This window comes from Heterodontus francisci, chromosome 19 (assembly GCF_036365525.1).
Source record: "Heterodontus francisci isolate sHetFra1 chromosome 19, sHetFra1.hap1, whole genome shotgun sequence".
Classification (NCBI taxonomy): Eukaryota; Metazoa; Chordata; class Chondrichthyes; order Heterodontiformes; family Heterodontidae; genus Heterodontus; species Heterodontus francisci.
Window position 1 is genome coordinate 42,652,430 of NC_090389.1, and position 16,500 is coordinate 42,668,929.

Below are 16,500 nucleotides of genomic sequence, written 5' to 3' on the forward strand. Positions count from 1 at the left end.
ATTAGGATTTGTTAGGGTAGCTCAAGAAAAACCTTTTCTGCTGATGTGGGAGTCTAGGACAAGAGAATGTAACCTTAAACTGAGAGCCAGGTCATTCAAAAGAGAAGTTAGGAAGCAATTTGCACAAAAGGTGGTAGAAATTTTGAACTGTTCCCTACAAAAACAGTAGATGCGGGTTTAATTAATTTAAAATCTGAGATTGAAAGATTTTTCCAACCAGTGATATTATGGGATATGGGCCAAGGTGGATAATTGAGGTTAGGTTACAGATCAGCCATGATCTCATTGAATGGTGGAACAGGCTTGAGATGCTGAATGACCGACTCCTGTTCCTTTATTCCTATGTACCTCAGCACCAACAAACACTGTCAGGAGGTGTGATAGCTGTTGGAGGAGGCTGTCAAAATATCCTATGCGAGCAAACTCTTTAAGCATGGAGAAGGGTAGCAAGGCCAGAAAATTATCTCAGCGGAGTAGGGAGCTTGGCAATCTCCCTCAGTTGGGGAGGGACATCAAAGTCCGTATAAATAGATAGCGGGTGGCGGAAGTGCAACCTGGAACACGACAGGCTTCCCGTCCAACCCTCTTATCGGCGAAGGGGGTGGCAGTGTGTCGACATTCTTGTGGCTGTCCGATCTGTTCTTTAAATAGTTGGTTGCCTTCGGGCAGCTTTCTTCACCTGAGTGAAAATATCGCTATGATGGGAGAGGCATTGTCCTTTCCTCTGAACTTTACCTCGACCAAGGACAGGAAATCCTCAACTGGGCGAAAAATGTAAGCTTCTGGTCAGTACATTACGCTCTCATTGGCAGGGTGGACGTTACCAGCATTAAACATTTTATGGAGCCATTCAGATGTCCTGGAGCTTAGCTCATTTCCATTGCTTCGTCGGGTTGTCAAGCAATGTTGAGAGTGAACAGTGGGGCAAGAATTAATCTGAGAGATTCTCAGGCATGCCATGGGAAATGACAAGCAGGCGGGCTAGCGTTCAACATTTGCCATAAGTAGGCTACAACACAGGTCTGAACCCAGAAAATGGCCTGATTTGGTGATGGAAAAGAATTCCAAGCATTCATGCCTGCAGTCAAAATTTTAATGTCTGAAATCGATGAATCATGTCATTGCATTCTATTTCAAAATATATTGAAAACTTCTGTATCGTCCCATCTCTGATCTATTGCAGAAGTATCCATATTTAACTGAAATGCTAGTTAAACTTGCAGGTGATGTAACATAGGCCTGCACAATAGTCATAAACTAACAGATGAGAAAAAAATTATCTGTCACTGTATGTAGTGAGCCAACATACAGGGCGGCGCAGTGGTTAGCACCACAGCCTCACAGCTCCAGCGATCCGGCTTCAATTCTGGGTACTGCTGGTGTGGAGTTTGCAAGTTCTCCCTGTGAACCGCGTGGGTTTTTGCCGGGTGCTCCGGTTTCCTCCCACAGCCAAAGACTTGCAGGTTGATAGGTAAATTGGCCATTATAAATTGCCCCTAGTATAGGTAGGTGGTAGGGGAATATAGGCAAGGTGGGGATGTGGTAGGCATATGGGATTAGTGTAGGGTTAGTATAAATGGGTGGTTGATGGTTGGCACAGACTCGGTGAGCCGAAGGGCCTGTTTCAGTGCTGTATCTCTAAATTTAAAAAAATACACTCTAACTACTGGGAGATTCATTCATTTTCAACATTGAAATATTGACTGAGTGCATCAATGCTTTTAATTCTTCAACAATTCAGCTCATTATTTATTTTACGCTTCTGTATGCTGTGATGCTGCTGTGCATCAAATTGGGACAATTGGCTTATTTTTGCTTCACTTATGTTAATACTAATCTGCACACACTAGCATAAGTGAAACAATAGTTTAATAGAGGTTCTAATAATCTGTGATTAAAGGCTGCTTATGATAACTGGTTTTAGTTTAAATGCAAGATTGGAGCTGTTTTTACATTTTAATTTGGATTCCTGAAGTCGGCATCATGAGACTGCTCTTTACATTTATTCTGTGAAATCCATTTTCCGTAGCCTACGACAGACTTGTAGACCCTGATAAACCTGAGTGTACACGTCACCTGGCAGGCTCCAGAAAACAAATTTAACAGCAGAAATGTTGGGACCCAGCTCCCAGAATCCAACAATATAAAATCAGCTTGAAGAGGTCTGTCTGCTGCTAGAGTCCAAGTGCAGTGAAGGAAAGCTGTGATATTGATCTTGCCATTTCTAGCCTGTTCAAAATCAATATAAAGTACTATTGCAGCATTGTTGGGAACATGTCTTATAATGTTACAGTAACCAGCTGATTCATTAAATCCACATTTTAAAAAAATTATTTGTTCATGGGATGTGGGCATTGCTGGCTAGGCCAGCATTTATTGCCCATCCCTAATTGCCCTTGAGAAGCTGGTGGTGAGCTGCCTTCTTGAACCGCAGTAGTCCATGTGGGGTACGTACACCAACACTGCTATTAGGAAGGAAGTTCCAGTGAAGGAACAATGCTATAGTTCCAAGTCAGGATGATGTGTGGCTTAGAGGGGAACGTACAGGTGGTGGTGTTAATGTGCATCTGCTGCCTTTGTCCTTCTAGGTGGTAGAGGTCGCGGGTTTGGAAGGTGCTGTCTAAGGTGCGTTGCTGCACTGCATATTGTAGATGGTACAGACTGCTGCCACTGTGTGTCAGTGGTGGAGGGAGTGAATGTTTGTGGATGGGGTGCCAATCAAGTGGGCTGCTTTGTCCTGGATGGTGTGGAGCTTCTTGAGTGTTGTTGGAGCTGCGCTCATCCAGGCAAGTGGAGGGTATTCCATCACACTCCTGACTTGTGCCTTGTAGATGGTGGACAGGCTTTGGCAGTCAGGAGGTAAGTTACTCCCTGCAGGATTCCTAGCCTCTGACCTGTTCTTCTCGCCACGGTATTTATATGGCTACTACAGTTCGGTTTCTGGTCAATGGTAACCCCCAGGATGTTGATAGTGGGGATTCAGCGATTGTAATGCCATTGAATGTCAAGGGGAGATGGTTAGATTCTCTCTTGTTGGAGATGGTCATTGCCTGGCACTTGTGTAGCACAAATGCTACTTGCCACTTATCAACCCAAGCCTACTCACTGGCACTTTTAATTGTTCTAATTCCAAGTGATAGTGATATGACTCCACTTAATATATAATTAAAGACTTTCATTTGTATTGCATCTTATCTCACTTCTCAGAAACATCTCAATGTACTTCACAGACAATAGGTTTGCTTTTAACTACTCCATCCCCCCACCTGGCAGAAACCAAGTGTGGATGGGAGGAAGCAGTTAAAATGTAGCAGGGGACTTGCCTACTCCTTTACAATCTGATCAGTCTGACAGCAATTTTGTAGGATATTTGCAACAAGCCTGCCAGGACTTCTTTAAATATGTCTATCAGGCTGCACTGAAATCATCGGAGCCTGATTTACCATTTGAACCTGAGGCTTAAGTGTGCAGAGCAGTGTTGGCTTCCCAGCCAGGTAAAACCTGCCAGGAACGACAGCCAGAGCCAAAAGAATAAGTTGTTCATTTTTTTTTAGCTTCTACTGCTCCACAATGAACTTTGGTCCTCCCTCCCCCAATCCAGGATTCCTGTCCCACAGCACTTATCTTTTGCCAGGGACCGTATACCTGGGTACCCAGCAAGAGCTTCCTGCCACCCAAGTTTTACCGGCCAGGTAGCAACTACCTGTCGACTTAGTAGAGGTTTCAACTGAAGCTTTTAACCTCAGACTTGAAAGTCCTCATATCACTGTCATTATCTTTTCCAGTGCTGTACTATATTGAGCTGATGTTTCTCTCCACTCACTTTTTACCATAGCCTGTAGATCCTTACTAGTAACTACAGTTCTTCAGTTAAAGTTATAAGCTGTTTTGCTGGCTGTAGGATTTCTCACTACAGTACAAATCAAACAAATCTTGAAAGCAAGTAAAGAACAGGACAAAAATAGAGAGAAAAGTAGACTGATAAATAGCAGAAGTGACTATTCCAAATGAAACATGAAAGAAACAAAATGCAAGAGAAAAGAAACCAAAAGGTAGGAGAAAGAGTGAAAGAAAATTAAATTAAATAATAGAATGAAGAAAGGAAAGGAATACATTGCTAAAGAAAGAGCCAAGAAACATTTTGAGCTGAAATTTTATTTTAGTTGAGTGAGAAAAGGAAAGGTAGAAATGGATGATATGACACCACAATGAATAAAAGGGTGTGAGTAACATGTTTCTTGAAGATATAAGATTCCATTATATATGTGTAGTTTAAACATTCACTTTGAGTAAAAATGGCTCAAAAATAAACTTTCAAAAAGTTTCAGTGGTGCAGTGGTTAGCCCCGCGGCCTCACAGCTCCAGCGACCTGGGTTCAATTCTGGGTACTGCCTGCGTGGAGTTTGCAAGTTCTCCCTGTGTCTGCGTGGGTTTCCTCCGGGTGCTCCGGTTTCCTCCCACATGCCAAAGACTTGCAGGTTGATAGGTAAATTGGCCATTATAAATTGCCCCTAGAAAAGGTAGGTGGTAGGGAAATATAGGGACAGGTGGGGATGTGGTAGGAATATGGGATTAGTGTCGGATTAGTATATATGGGTGGTTGATGGTCGGCACAGACTCGGTGGGCCGAAGGGCCTGTTTCAGTGCTGTATCTCTAAAACTAAAACTAAAAACTAAACAATGATATAGAAGTGCAAATCAAAATGTTTTGATACTGAACTATCATACACATATGTCTTTGCTGAAAATCTAATTGAATAACGATACTTTACAAAGAACTGAATATTAAACATTTGAATAGTGACTTGTAATGTACATTTTACAGGATGATTTATTTGAACATTCGTTTGGAACAATGACTGCGTCAGCAACTGGTAACAACTTGTATGAAGTCCTTAGAATGGGAGCAGGATCAAGCATCTTTGAAAATCTGCAGTCTCAGCTGAAGCAAAGAGAAGGAGAAATTGCACAGTTGCAGGTGGGTGTCAGTAAAGTGATTAATGCAGATAGACATCTATAAACTGGTTAATATACTAGTGCACCTAAATCTAGAACATTTTGACTGCACTCTGCAGCAAAAATTATGTTGACTTTTACTGCGATATATCAAACTAAATGTGTGGTTCTCCTCAGCTACAGTCACCTGCTCCTAGCCCAGTCCTGTTCTTTTGAAATCTCCAATGCAAGCATTCCTATCTTTGAGGCTGCCAGTATTTGCTATACATATCTTTATAGTGTTCCTAAATCTGGCCTAACTTGGACTGTTAGAGATACACTGGTAGCTAGCATATACTCTGCACTACTGTACCATACAAGCCTCACATTTTCTCAGCATGTGGGACAGACAACAAGAGATGAAATTGCATCGTCGGCACTCTGTACTGCAAGGTTCATCTGAATTTGGTCGGCCAAGAGGCATAGAAAATGTGTCTTTTTGGTATTCTATTATTCATTTAAATCCACCAATGTGAAAGTCTTCTACCTCCCACTATGACTAGTGCCAAAAAAACAACCTTATTGAGAAGGCAGGGTGTGGCTCGAGGAGGGGAGGAAGAGAGTCTGTCAGAGGGTTAACAAGAGATATACAACAAAAGGGAGGGTAGGAAAGAGTCCCCTTTGAAGGGATTATGGGAAAGAAAGAAGCTTTTTGGTTGAGGGACGAGAGAGAAAAGCTTTATTGAAGAGATTGCAGAGACTGAAAGGCCATGAGCATCGTTTTTTTCATTCTCAGTTAGGAATGGCCTGAATCTACTGAAGCATTTAGCTCACCGACTGTGCCTTGAAGACAAAAATCGTTAATCAAAGGTTGATTCAAGTTACACACCCAAACAATGAGTACCAAAAGCATGAATGCAACTTTTCCTCTTTTTGAAAACACCAAGAATTTCTATGACCGCTTTTACTAAGAGGAAAGCATGTGGCTGAAGCTACAAAAATGAGAATAAGTTCTTGGACATGTTCTTGTAAGTTGAACCAATTATCTAGGTGTTAAATGAGAGTCTCATGGTGAGCCCCATACAAGTAGTATCCCTGAACTGTGCACATAGTTGTAGGTTAGCATTTAGTTTGATTGCTTTTTTTCTGAAGTCTCTTGCTTGTTTTCTTGAGCTTTAGCAATGCCAACAATGAAACTTGGCTTTGACTAAATTTCACCAAATTTACTTTAGTTTTTTGGGTTACAGCTTTTAAAAAAAAAATTATTGCTTATGTTTTTTAATTTCAAAGTTATTCTTGAATGGACTGTATTTTCAATTGGCAGTAAAAAAAAAAACTGATTATTGAAGGGTGAGCAAGAGAGACACTTTCATCTCTTCTAATTATTTGTAAACCAAATTTTATAATTAAATTAATCCCTTTTGATCATTTTCCTCCCAAAGAAGAAAATTTCAAATAAGCTAAATCAAGCTTCTTTATTCCTCTTTTGCAGCTTGAAATCTCCAATCTCGAAAAGACTCGCGCTATCATGGCTGAAGAACTCGTCAAGTTAACTACACAGAATGATGAACTACAAGAGAAGCTAAATGAAATTCCCAGGTTACGTGTACAGCTTAAGGTGTGTCCTATTTATTTGCCGTATTTTTTAAAAATTGTAACTAGCAGCTCCTGTAATTGTTTTCCCAAAAATATACTTTACTCATAAAATTTGTAAAAGTAAATGACATAACAGTTCAAATTTGGCATTACATAAATTGCAATACAGATCAGTTTCTTTGAATGCAGAACATGAGGTGTCTCATGACACTTGCCATTACAAGTTACATTTAGAATGTATATTTACAGTATATGTCAAACATTATCTCGTGTATGCAGCCCAAGGGTTTTACATGGTTTCCAACCCCTTGGTATACTATGGTGGGAGGGCCTTACACGGTGGCCTTTCCCCATTGGGCCTTTGCAATGGCTGCCCTAAGCTTTAGTGCATCTCTCATCAGGTCATCCTGGACCTTGGAATGTGCCAGTCTGCAGCAATTGATCATCATCAGCTCTTTGCACTGGAAGACCAGCAAGTTTCGGGCAGACCAAAGTGTGTCTTTCACTGGGTTAATAGTACTCAAGCAGTCGTTGGTGTTTATTTTGGTGTGCATCCCTGGGAACAGCCCGTGGAGCACTGAGCAGCTCCTGTAATGTATTCAGTGATTAGCCGAGTCATACAGGTTAAGAAGGTCTTGAGTTCAGTCATTCCGTTACACTGTTAGCAAATCTCTCTTTCATGGTGGTAGTAGGCTCAGCTGTGGTGGTGGAGTACAACTGGTCTCTGTGCTTCTGGGTTAGGAAAAGGGAAACTTGTTGATTCCCACTCCTGATCACTGGTGGAAGTGCGTGTGGTAGACCTTGGTGAGTACAGGGTCAGACTTCTCTGTGGTGCAATCTCAGTGCATAACTTTGTGATGCTCACTGTCAAGAGTGATGTGAATATTAATTACCTGGTTGGGGTAATGAAGCACGCCTGGCACCCTGGAACATATCCATTAAGGAGTCAATTCTTTTGGCACAGTAGAGGGAAATGAGATTGAAGCAGGACATCATCGGCAAAAGAAAGAAAAATAATTTGCAGAGGGACAAACCTGAGCCATTTAATTTTAGAGTGGGGCTTTTTCTTTTGAAATTTATACTTGTTTCATGCTGTGTCCTTGAAAGAAGAAGGTAAGATTATGCAAGTAGTATTTCTTCTACCCCCACCCCAACCTCTAGGTGAATGTATCTTACTTTAAAAAAAAATGTTAAAATTTTCGTTTAAAATTTCCTACCAGTTCACATCTTCGCAGTCAGCAGATGAACACTTACATGTTGGAATCAATATACCCTCTAATTTGTTTTGTTCAACACGCCCTATTTACTTAAGCACGTGGTCCCTTTAAATTTTCTTGCATGGCCGCACACACTTGGTACCTTAAAGGGGCCGACTTGTGCAGCATGTGTTGGAACTTTTGGGTTACAGTTGCACAGCTTAGAGGAAACATTGGTTGGAATGATTCCTTACAGAACTACTTGTGATTTATTTTTTATTTTTCTTTGTTCCATCACAGTCCTATAAAGTGCCTTGGAACGGCTTATTACATTAAAGGCACTACGTAAATGCAAGTTGTTGATTAAAAGCCATTGGTTAAGCTTAAAACTGGGATTCAGGGAAGACCTTGGGAATGGAAAATAAATTGACTGAAGGGTAGCAAACAAAGGATAATTGCTAGTGGAGTTACACTGGAAGAGGAGGAAAAAATGCTGAATGGGATCCCCCAGGGATCGAGTATCAAGACCCACTTCTGTTTCTCGTTTATGTTAATGACTTGGATTCAAAAACTCAATGGAAATTGGACAGATTTTTACAACATCTAGCTAGAAGGGGCAATGGATTCAGCAAAGGCAGCTCAAAGTTACAAAAAATGGTTAGAACAAATCATTTACTGCAGACAAGTGTAAAGTACTTCAGATGTAGAAAGAAAAATGAGCAACATGCATACTTCATGGTGTTGTAATAACTAAGGATGAAGTTGAAAGAGAAATAGGAATCTTCGACCCAACACTTAGCATGGCCAACCACGTAATGGCAGAAATCAACAAAACCAAAAGAATGCTGAACTCAATAGCATAAACGATAGAGTACACATCAGAAGAAGTCATGGTCAAATTGCATGAAGCTCTTATCAGACCATGCTTTGAGTACTTTGTTCAGTTCTGGCTGCCACGGCACAGGGGAAACATTCAAATACTGGAGGTAGTACAGAGATGAGCAACAAGGTCAATCTCCAGAATTAGAGGTCTGATTTATGTGGAAAGATGGCAGAATCCTGGACTTCATAGTCTTGAAAGGAAGAACCTGTGAAGTGATCTTATCGAGTGAGTTATATAAGATAGTAAAATAATATGCAAAATATAAATCCAGAAAATTACTTCAAACTAAATTGAGAAGTTGGGCAAAAGGACATAGGTTTAAGCTAGTAGAATATAAAATTGGGACCAATTATTATTATTACAAAGAGTGATCAACTATGGAATGGATTTTTGGAGGAAGAACTAGAAATAAAAATCCTGGGACTATTTAGGAAACAATTGGATGCTGTAATGTAGGTCTTGTGGATGGTGAATTAAGATGAGCCAACTGGCCTGCCGGATTTGTATTTACCTTGTGATCTTGTCCTTTTCCATTCTGGATGCTTATCAGGAGGCATCCAAGTCAAAAATTACAGTAATTGACTGCTACTCAAGATTCCTGTTTTGCATACATTTCACATCCAGAACAGTACAGGATTCTGATCAGCATCTTCGATAAAGCCATTCATTAGTATCAGCTAAACTATTCTTGTTGAATCAATAGAGCAAAATATTTGGTCTTCTACAATGGAAGAACACATGAATAACCTACAGAAGTGTTCTACCATTTATTTGTATTTATTATATTATAACTATATTAAAAGTACTTAACGGTTATCATTTACCTTCTCCTTAGCCACGGTTTGCTGCCAAGATTGTGGGTATAGTAACATTTTATGAACATTAACAACTTTGATGTGATAGCTAATAGACTTCCACAGAATTACTGAAAATTGTAGAAATTGTATATTGTACTGATAGTTGTGAGTCTTCTTCTTTGGCCTCCTTATCTCGAGAGTATTTGTTTTAAATTCCAGAATTGTAAAACTCAAGTTATGTTTTGTCCATAGTTACATAACATTGCCACTTAGCCTACAAAATGTACTGTTTTTCCAGCTTAGGTTATCACTAGGATTATTAAATACAGGATGATTTTTGCCTAGTCAGACAATTTTTTGCCACAATTTTTAAGTGCTCATGATTTTTTATGAAAGAAACAAAAGTTGTAAATTTCAGAATGTGTGTCTGTACTGTAATTATGCTAGTTTCTGACCAAGCTGATATAATTTGCTTTCCAGGATATTGATCAACGATACAACACCATCCTTCAGATGTATGGTGAAAAAGCAGAGGAAGCCGAGGAACTGCGACTGGACTTGGAAGATGTGAAAAACATGTACAAAACCCAGATAGATGAATTATTAAAGCAGCGGCTAACCTGATTTGCTTTGTCTTAGTAAACTTGGGTCTTCAATTTTTTCCAAGTCTCCCTCAATGTGAAATGCAATACTGCTGACAAATATTTGGCATAAAGTGTGAATGTATGATTGTAAATATATACTGTATTCTTTAGTGCTTTTGTTAATCATCTGTTGTTGCCTTAGACGAAAACTCCACAGTATGATCTATCTGTGTTGGAAAAATTACTGATGGTGGAATAGAAGTACATAATCTGAAGGATTCAAGTGCAATATTATGAATAAAACTGATTTACAGCAGACCCTTAGGATGAAAATATAACTCTCTGAAAAGTGCAGTTTTCTGGGTGGAATTGTATTTCTGAATACAAGATGGACCAATTTTGTTGGCAAACTCAATTGACCAGCCTAGTAGCTTTTAAGTTGCACAAAACATTGTCTGCTAGAGACTGAAAGTGTTTCAATAAATCAAATACCCAGACACTGTATGGGACTCTGGTAAATGCTTTACAGAAGTAAATTGGAAAGAAATTCAGACTAAAGTATGTTGTATTTTATTCAATCTTCTAGTTGTTGTTAAACTCTAAATACAAAGATTTCAGAACTACTCAGTATGGGCATTTAAACAAGATGCAGTTTATGTCAATAAAATATGCCGTCTTGCTGTTGATAATTGGCTAAAAGAAGAACTTGCATATTGGTCTCCTTTTGCTAATAGTACACAATTTGAAAAGACTTAACACTGTAATCTGTTTAGGGCAAGCACATAGTAACATTAATAGATCTTGGTGCTATATTCTGTGCATTGAAAGTAGGTTAAAAATACTTTATTTAAACTAATTTTCTATAACGTTAATCCATAATCTTTGCTATTATACTTTCCAACTGTAAATTTAAAATGTAAATAATTTACTTTGTGTAACACTGGGGCTTGGGATAATAAAGTCTCTTAACTGATTTGCTGTCTTTTACTGTAGTGTGGATGAACTTTTGATTTTTCATTTGGTGTAATACCTGAAAAAAGTATCAGCTACATTTCTTCTACCAGGTTGGAACCTAAAGTGGATAAATTTATACTTATTAATGTAGTTTTAAAAATGGGAACAAAATAAATGTTATTGTCACTATGCATATTTACAGACCAGTAAGGCAGGCAAGCAGGCAACATGTTCCTGGTTTGTAGCTGTTATTGACCCGGCTGCTATGACAGAATGTGATTCAGGACAGGTGATTTACTCCGTTTATTTTTTGTTTGTCTCCTCATTCCTCCTTGTGAAATATCTTTCCTCACATTTGTACCTATCAAATGCCAAAACTAAGACCCAAGTAAGGAAATCAAGGGCAAATCCCATGCTCAACCCTTCAGTGTCTAAGCTCGGCAAAGTGCTAATACACTGATTGTCAACAAAGTTGATTTGACTCTAAATATCACCCATGTTACTGATTAGAAGAGCATCAATGATCTGATCTGAGAGTAGACAGATTTCTATTTGTAGTGTATTGTGCAATGGTGAAGTGCTAAAAAGCAAGTGACTGTGAGCTTGAACCTGCAAAATTTTGGGGATTTCTATTTGTTTATTATGGAGATGCTGAATGTGTATGAATTGGGCAGAGGGAATCATCAAAGTTTATATCTTTATGACTTCAGTTCAACTGACTTATATATTTATCTGAGGTGCCTGCATGTTTAATTATGAATGACAGAATGTTTGGTGATACAGTATTTGCTACTGCTGTGAATTACCCAATATTAATACATTTCTATTTTAAGTTTTTGATGAATAGGGTAGCATTTTTTTGCTGCAGAACTACAGATGTTGAGTACATTTTATTTTTGATTTAATATTTGGTCATTTCCCTTGTTAACAACATTCAGCATTGAAATGTCACCAAGTAGACAATCAAAGGTGTTGTATGGTAGAAATTACAGCATGTATATTTTGAGAGTTAATTGGAAACTGAAGTATTTAAAGGGATAATCATTCTTTTTCAGTAGATTCAAGTGATTCATTCATTTTCCTGCTTTGCTGGCATGTACAATTTAATCTGCTCAATGTGTTAGGACAGTAAAATGGTTTCTTCCAACCATATCCTATTACCGTGCCACGTAATTTCAATTTCTCTTGTCCTTATTACGAATGGTATTGAATAAATCACATAATTTTTATTTACAATGACCATTTCTTGTATGCATTTCCTACTAATATTTTCTATTGATTTTCAAAATTTCTTCCCTTTTCATAAAGGTTTCTAATTTAAAATGTCCACAAGTTTTTCTATATGATAACCAGTTGGGACTGGTGCTAGACCTTGATAATGGTGCTCTCGACTTATAGGATAGAGAGAGAGAGCATAGCTATGTCCATTTTTTCTGTAGTTCATGTAAGGTATAGTAATATGATATTCATTCATGTGATGTGGGTGTCGTTGGCTAGGCCAGCATTTATTGCCTATCCATAATTGGCAAGGTGATGGTGAGCTGCCTTCTTGAACTGCTGCTGTCCTTGGGTTGTAGGTACACAAACAGTGCTGTTAGGAAGGGAGTTCCAGGATTTTAACCCAGTGACAGTGAAGGAACGGCGATATAGTTCCAAGTCAGGTGGTGTGCAGCTTAGAGGGGAACTTTCAGGATTCAGAGCCAACATTATGGTGTTACAAAGGTTTTTTTTGTACTCAACTTAGAATTCTATGTGTTTTAAAAACTGAGAAAAGGATTTTTTGCTCAGTGGAAGGCACCTGCAAATAGTTGGAATTCCTGCAATGTTTTGAAAGCAAGTTCATAACAAAAGTTGAACTTAATGGGTACTTTAAAAGGAAGTTGAACTTTTACAAGGACTGGAAAGCAGGTAATTTCAAGGAAAGCACAGGGATTTGGCCTTCCTCAGAGCAGTTTTTTTTTTGAAGGATGGGACACTGGGCTGGATTTTAAAGCCCCTCTGCCGTCTGGAACATAGGTGGGGAGCAATGAAGATGGGTGTGGCGGAGGCCCACAACCGACCCCAACGGCGACAGGCCCCGTGCTGATCTCAGCAGTGGCAGCGAGGCCTTGTGGCAGCTGATCTGCCGCTTGGTGATGGGACCCCCATTTAAATATGTCAACTAATTTACATAACTGATTTAATGAGTGTCCTGTCGCCTCCTTTATCGCCGCACCGATCTTCGTTCGGGCGGCCAACAATGCTGCGCCTTTGAGTTCCCGTTCAGAGAAATGTGGCGCAACACCTGTGGGGAGGGGGCAGGAGGATTTTTGTCTGCAGAGGTGGGGAGCAGGATTAAAATGCTGTGGATTGGTTGGGGGTGGTGCTGATGGGAAGGGGTAAAGGGCAAAGGTGACAAACTTTTGGGCGGGGGGGGGGGGGCGGGGGGGTGGAGAGGTCAAATTTTAAATATCTGTATTCCAAGAGGGAAAAGAGCAGGAATGTTTTGATTTGCCATTGGGGTTGGGTTTATGCATAGTACGTTTATTTTATTTAGTTCTAGGAAATTTAAACTTAGCTATCCCTTTAAATTTTAAATGTGTATTGAGGGCTGTAAGCCCTTTAAAAATGGTGCCTGCGCATTGGCACCGAATGCCGTTGCCTGCAGTGGCTCACGCACCCCTGCACGTCATTGCTAATGAGCCTCTCGGCCTTTTGGCCAAGATCAAGTGTAGTATCTGTTCTTATCAGTGCTTACGAGAAGAGACCATGATAATTGTCTTTTGATCCTGGGTAGGCTTTGAGTAAAATGGCTATAACCAATCTTCGAGCTTCAGGCCTGGGAGTGCGCAACACCGTTCGGGTGGTCGTGAAGGACAAGGAAGGAGATGCAGCAGTCGATTGCACCTTCTTCATCAAGAAAATTCTCTTCGATTGCTGTGGATTTCAAGCTACGGACGTCTTCTGCCTGCAGGATTTCCCCAGCAGTGGATACTTCGACGTGACGTTCTGGAACGTGGCGGGATGCATCAAGTTCCTGAAGGCGTTCAAGGAGAAAGGGGACCGGGCGCCACTGTCGATCCTCAGCGGAGCCGCTCTTCACGCTTCCATCACAACGGGACCGGGTGGTGACGATTCACCTCTACAACCCCCATGTTCCGGTGGTGGATGTACTCAGCTTTCTCGCCAGGTACGTCGAGGTGGCCGGCAGCAGCACTGATGTCAAGGACCCCTTTGGAATTTGGACCAGCAAGCGGCAGGTCAAGGTGACCTTGAAGGTCGAACCCAGTGGAGCCATCATCCACCCTCCCTCCAGCTTCGCTATCGGGGGAAGTCGAGGCTTTTTGGTCGACGCTGGGCAGCCCAGAGTTTGTCGCACCTGTGGCAAATCTGGTCACGTGGCAGCAAACTGCAGCATGGTTGTTTGCAAGAACTGCAAGGAGGAAGGCCATCAGACCAAGGACTGTAAGCAGACTAAGTGTTGCAACTTGTGCGGTGCGGCAGGCCATCTCTACAAAACCTGCCCCAAACGCTGCCTCAGTTATGCTCAGGCGGCAAGGTCCAAGGAAAGGCCGGGAGAAGGTTTGACGAAGGTGTCTGGTGTTCGAAAGGAGACAAGCAACCTTCTCCGCAGTGAGGAACTTCAACCTGAGAAGGAGAAGGAAGGGGAGGCAACTGAAACCAGCGACCCAGCACCTACCCTGCGCCCGGAAACCCCTCCTCCACAGACAGAAGTAATGGAGGAGGAGGCAGCCGATGGACAAACAGGTCAGTGGCAAGTGGTACAAAGGAAAACCACAAAGAAAAAACATCCAAAAGCGGAGCAGGCCACCACCCAAACCAGTGGCAAGAGGAGGCTACCTCCTGAATCAGTCTGCAACAGCTCCTCTTCACTGGACAGGGGAATGCTGGAACGACAGCCCCTTCAAAGGAGGGGGCAGAACTCCAAGGAGATGGAAGATAAAGCATCCCGGCCCCCGGACACTGGAAGCTGTGATGGGCCCGGCGTGCCCCAACCCCAAAGCGCCACAGGTAACGACGTGGCCAGCGCACCCCAGCTCCGGGACACCAAGAGCAAAGACACGTCAGGCGCACCTCAGCTCCGGGAAGCCGGGAGCAGTGATGTTTTCGAGGAGGAACAGATGGAAGCAGCAGAGGACAACCCAACTTTGCTGCCTACAAGACCCCCCCCGCGATGTCACCCCAGCGGAACAAACCCTGCATGAAAAACCAAGAGGGGTTTCTGAGCCCAACCAATGTGAAACTGCTTGCGCACACGATGGGTATACAGGAACATCCCGAAGGACTGGGACTAGCAAGGACAAATGGTATGGGAAGCAACAACTAACTTTAAAAAATGGGTGTAAGGATTGCTTCCATTAATGTGCGCAGCATTAAATCTACTACGCGATGTGTTTCAACCTTGGATTACGTCGCCAAGGTCAAGGCTGACCTACTGTTTCTGCAGGAGTGTGGAATACCACACCTCAGCACCTACAGGCAGTGGTCGCGATGGTGGTCCCACGGGCCATCGATCTGGTCGGGGGGGTAATGATTGCCGTTCCTCCGGCCTGGGTATTCTGCTGCGGGGAGGTAACTCCACCATCTCCGAAGTTAAGGAGGTGGTGGGCGGTCGCCTCCTCGTAGCAGACGTGATGTACAACAACGCTCCGCTCCGGTTGATCAACGTGTACGCCCCGGCACAACACAGCTCCCACTGCTGCTGGCGACGTCCAGGCCGGTCATCCTAGGCGGTGATTTCAACTGCATCATCGATGCGGCTGGACGATCCGGCAGTGACGACAGCAAACTGGACGCGACGTCCAGATTCCTAATAGAAACAGTTAAAGATGCCAAACTGCACGACGTCTTCAGCAAACTTGCAGACGGAGCGCAGCGCAAATACACATGGTCAAGATCGGACGGGTCTGCCCGTTCCAGGATTGACTTCCTGTTTGTGTCCCGTGCTGTCACGGTTGGATCCACCGACGTCAAGCCAGTGTTCTTCTCCGACCACTGCCTCTTACTGGCTGACTGTCACTTACAGGACAACCAGCGGGTTGGCAGAGGGACGTGGAAGCTCGATGCTACACTGCTGACCCCAGAGAACGTTGAGGAACTCAAAAGGGATTACAAAGGTTGGAGGACCGTGAAACCCCTCTTTGAGTCTCCAGTTCACTGGTGGGAAGCGATTAAGGAGAACGTCAAGAGGTACTTCATCCACAAAGGTGTTCAGAGGGCGAGAGAGAGACAGAGGGAAATGTCCTGACTCCAGAAAAGTATGCAAAATCTGCTCCGGTTGCAGTCAATGGGGGTCGAGGTCAAGGAGGACCTCCAAGAGGTGAAGAGTCAGCAGGCCTCGCTCTTTGCCAAGGAGGCCTCCAAGATCATCTTCCGGTCCAGAGTCCGCTCCATCGAGCAGGATGAGACGTGCTCGCGTTACTTCTTCCAAAAGGTACACAGAGAGAGCTCTGTCATCAGCAACCTGAAGGAAGAAGATGGCTCGGTAACGTCTTCGCAGTCCGACATACCAAGGATCAGCAAATCCTTTTATGCTGGGCTGTATGATGCAAAGC

At 42.2% G+C, this 16,500-nt stretch overlaps 1 protein-coding gene and 1 pseudogene across 2 annotated transcripts in view; both read left to right on the forward strand.

The window, feature by feature from the left end:
• Nucleotides 1-10,964, forward strand: part of tmf1 (TATA element modulatory factor 1) — a 59,754-nt gene extending 48,790 nt beyond the window's left edge. For both annotated transcript variants that reach the window (XM_068051547.1, XM_068051548.1), the window contains exons 15-17: nucleotides 4,826-4,978; nucleotides 6,428-6,553; nucleotides 9,888-10,964. In XM_068051547.1, coding sequence (XP_067907648.1) covers nucleotides 4,826-4,978; nucleotides 6,428-6,553; nucleotides 9,888-10,031 — 423 coding nt within the window. In that variant the 3' untranslated portion in view covers nucleotides 10,032-10,964. The remainder of the gene's footprint in view (nucleotides 1-4,825; nucleotides 4,979-6,427; nucleotides 6,554-9,887) is intronic.
• Nucleotides 10,965-13,623: 2,659 nt separating this feature from the next.
• Nucleotides 13,624-13,748, forward strand: LOC137380459 (U2 spliceosomal RNA; annotated as a pseudogene).
• Nucleotides 13,749-16,500: the final 2,752 nt, after the last annotated feature.